This window comes from Haliaeetus leucocephalus, unplaced genomic scaffold (genome assembly GCF_000737465.1).
Source record: "Haliaeetus leucocephalus isolate CR32 unplaced genomic scaffold, Haliaeetus_leucocephalus-4.0 Scaffold206, whole genome shotgun sequence".
In the NCBI taxonomy this organism is placed as follows: Eukaryota; Metazoa; Chordata; class Aves; order Accipitriformes; family Accipitridae; genus Haliaeetus; species Haliaeetus leucocephalus.
This window is the reverse complement of record NW_010972642.1, coordinates 12,288,954-12,289,362: the sequence shown is the minus strand read 5'-3', so window position 1 is coordinate 12,289,362 and position 409 is coordinate 12,288,954. Positions and strand designations below refer to the sequence as shown.

The window sequence follows — 409 nt, the reverse complement described above, 5'->3', positions numbered from 1 at the left end:
GTGTGTGTGAGGGGGGGGCCACCGCCGGCTCTCAGAACCAGCTGGTGAAGTCGAGCAGCTCCTGCTCCTCGGGGCTGAGCGGGTCGTAGGAGCCCTCGTCGGAGGAGGAGGAGGAGACGGGGGAACCCGCCATGGAGTTCATGTCGTGGGAGTAACTGGGCGAGATGGTGGGCGAGAGGACGCCGGCCTGGAAGGCGGCGCTGACAGCGTCGTGCTCGTCGAGGAGCTGCTGCAGGGCGCGGATGTACTCGACGGCGGAGCGGAGGGTCTCCACTTTGCTCATCTTCTTGTTGGCGGCCCCGTTGGGGACGTGCTCCCGCAGGGTGGCGAAGCCCAGGTTGACCAACTTCACCCGGTTGCGCTCCCGTTCGTTGCGCCGCGCCACGGCCGCCGGTTGCTGCTGGGGCAG

General features: G+C 68.5%; 1 protein-coding gene across 1 annotated transcript in view; it reads right to left on the bottom strand.

Annotated features, from left to right (window-relative positions):
• Positions 1 to 31: 31 nt before the first annotated feature.
• The window catches only part of ASCL1 (achaete-scute family bHLH transcription factor 1), a 3,472-nt gene continuing 3,094 nt past the window's right edge, over positions 32 to 409 (bottom strand). The window contains exon 3 of the mRNA XM_010566361.1: positions 32 to 404. Coding sequence (XP_010564663.1) covers positions 32 to 404 — 373 coding nt within the window. The remainder of the gene's footprint in view (positions 405 to 409) is intronic.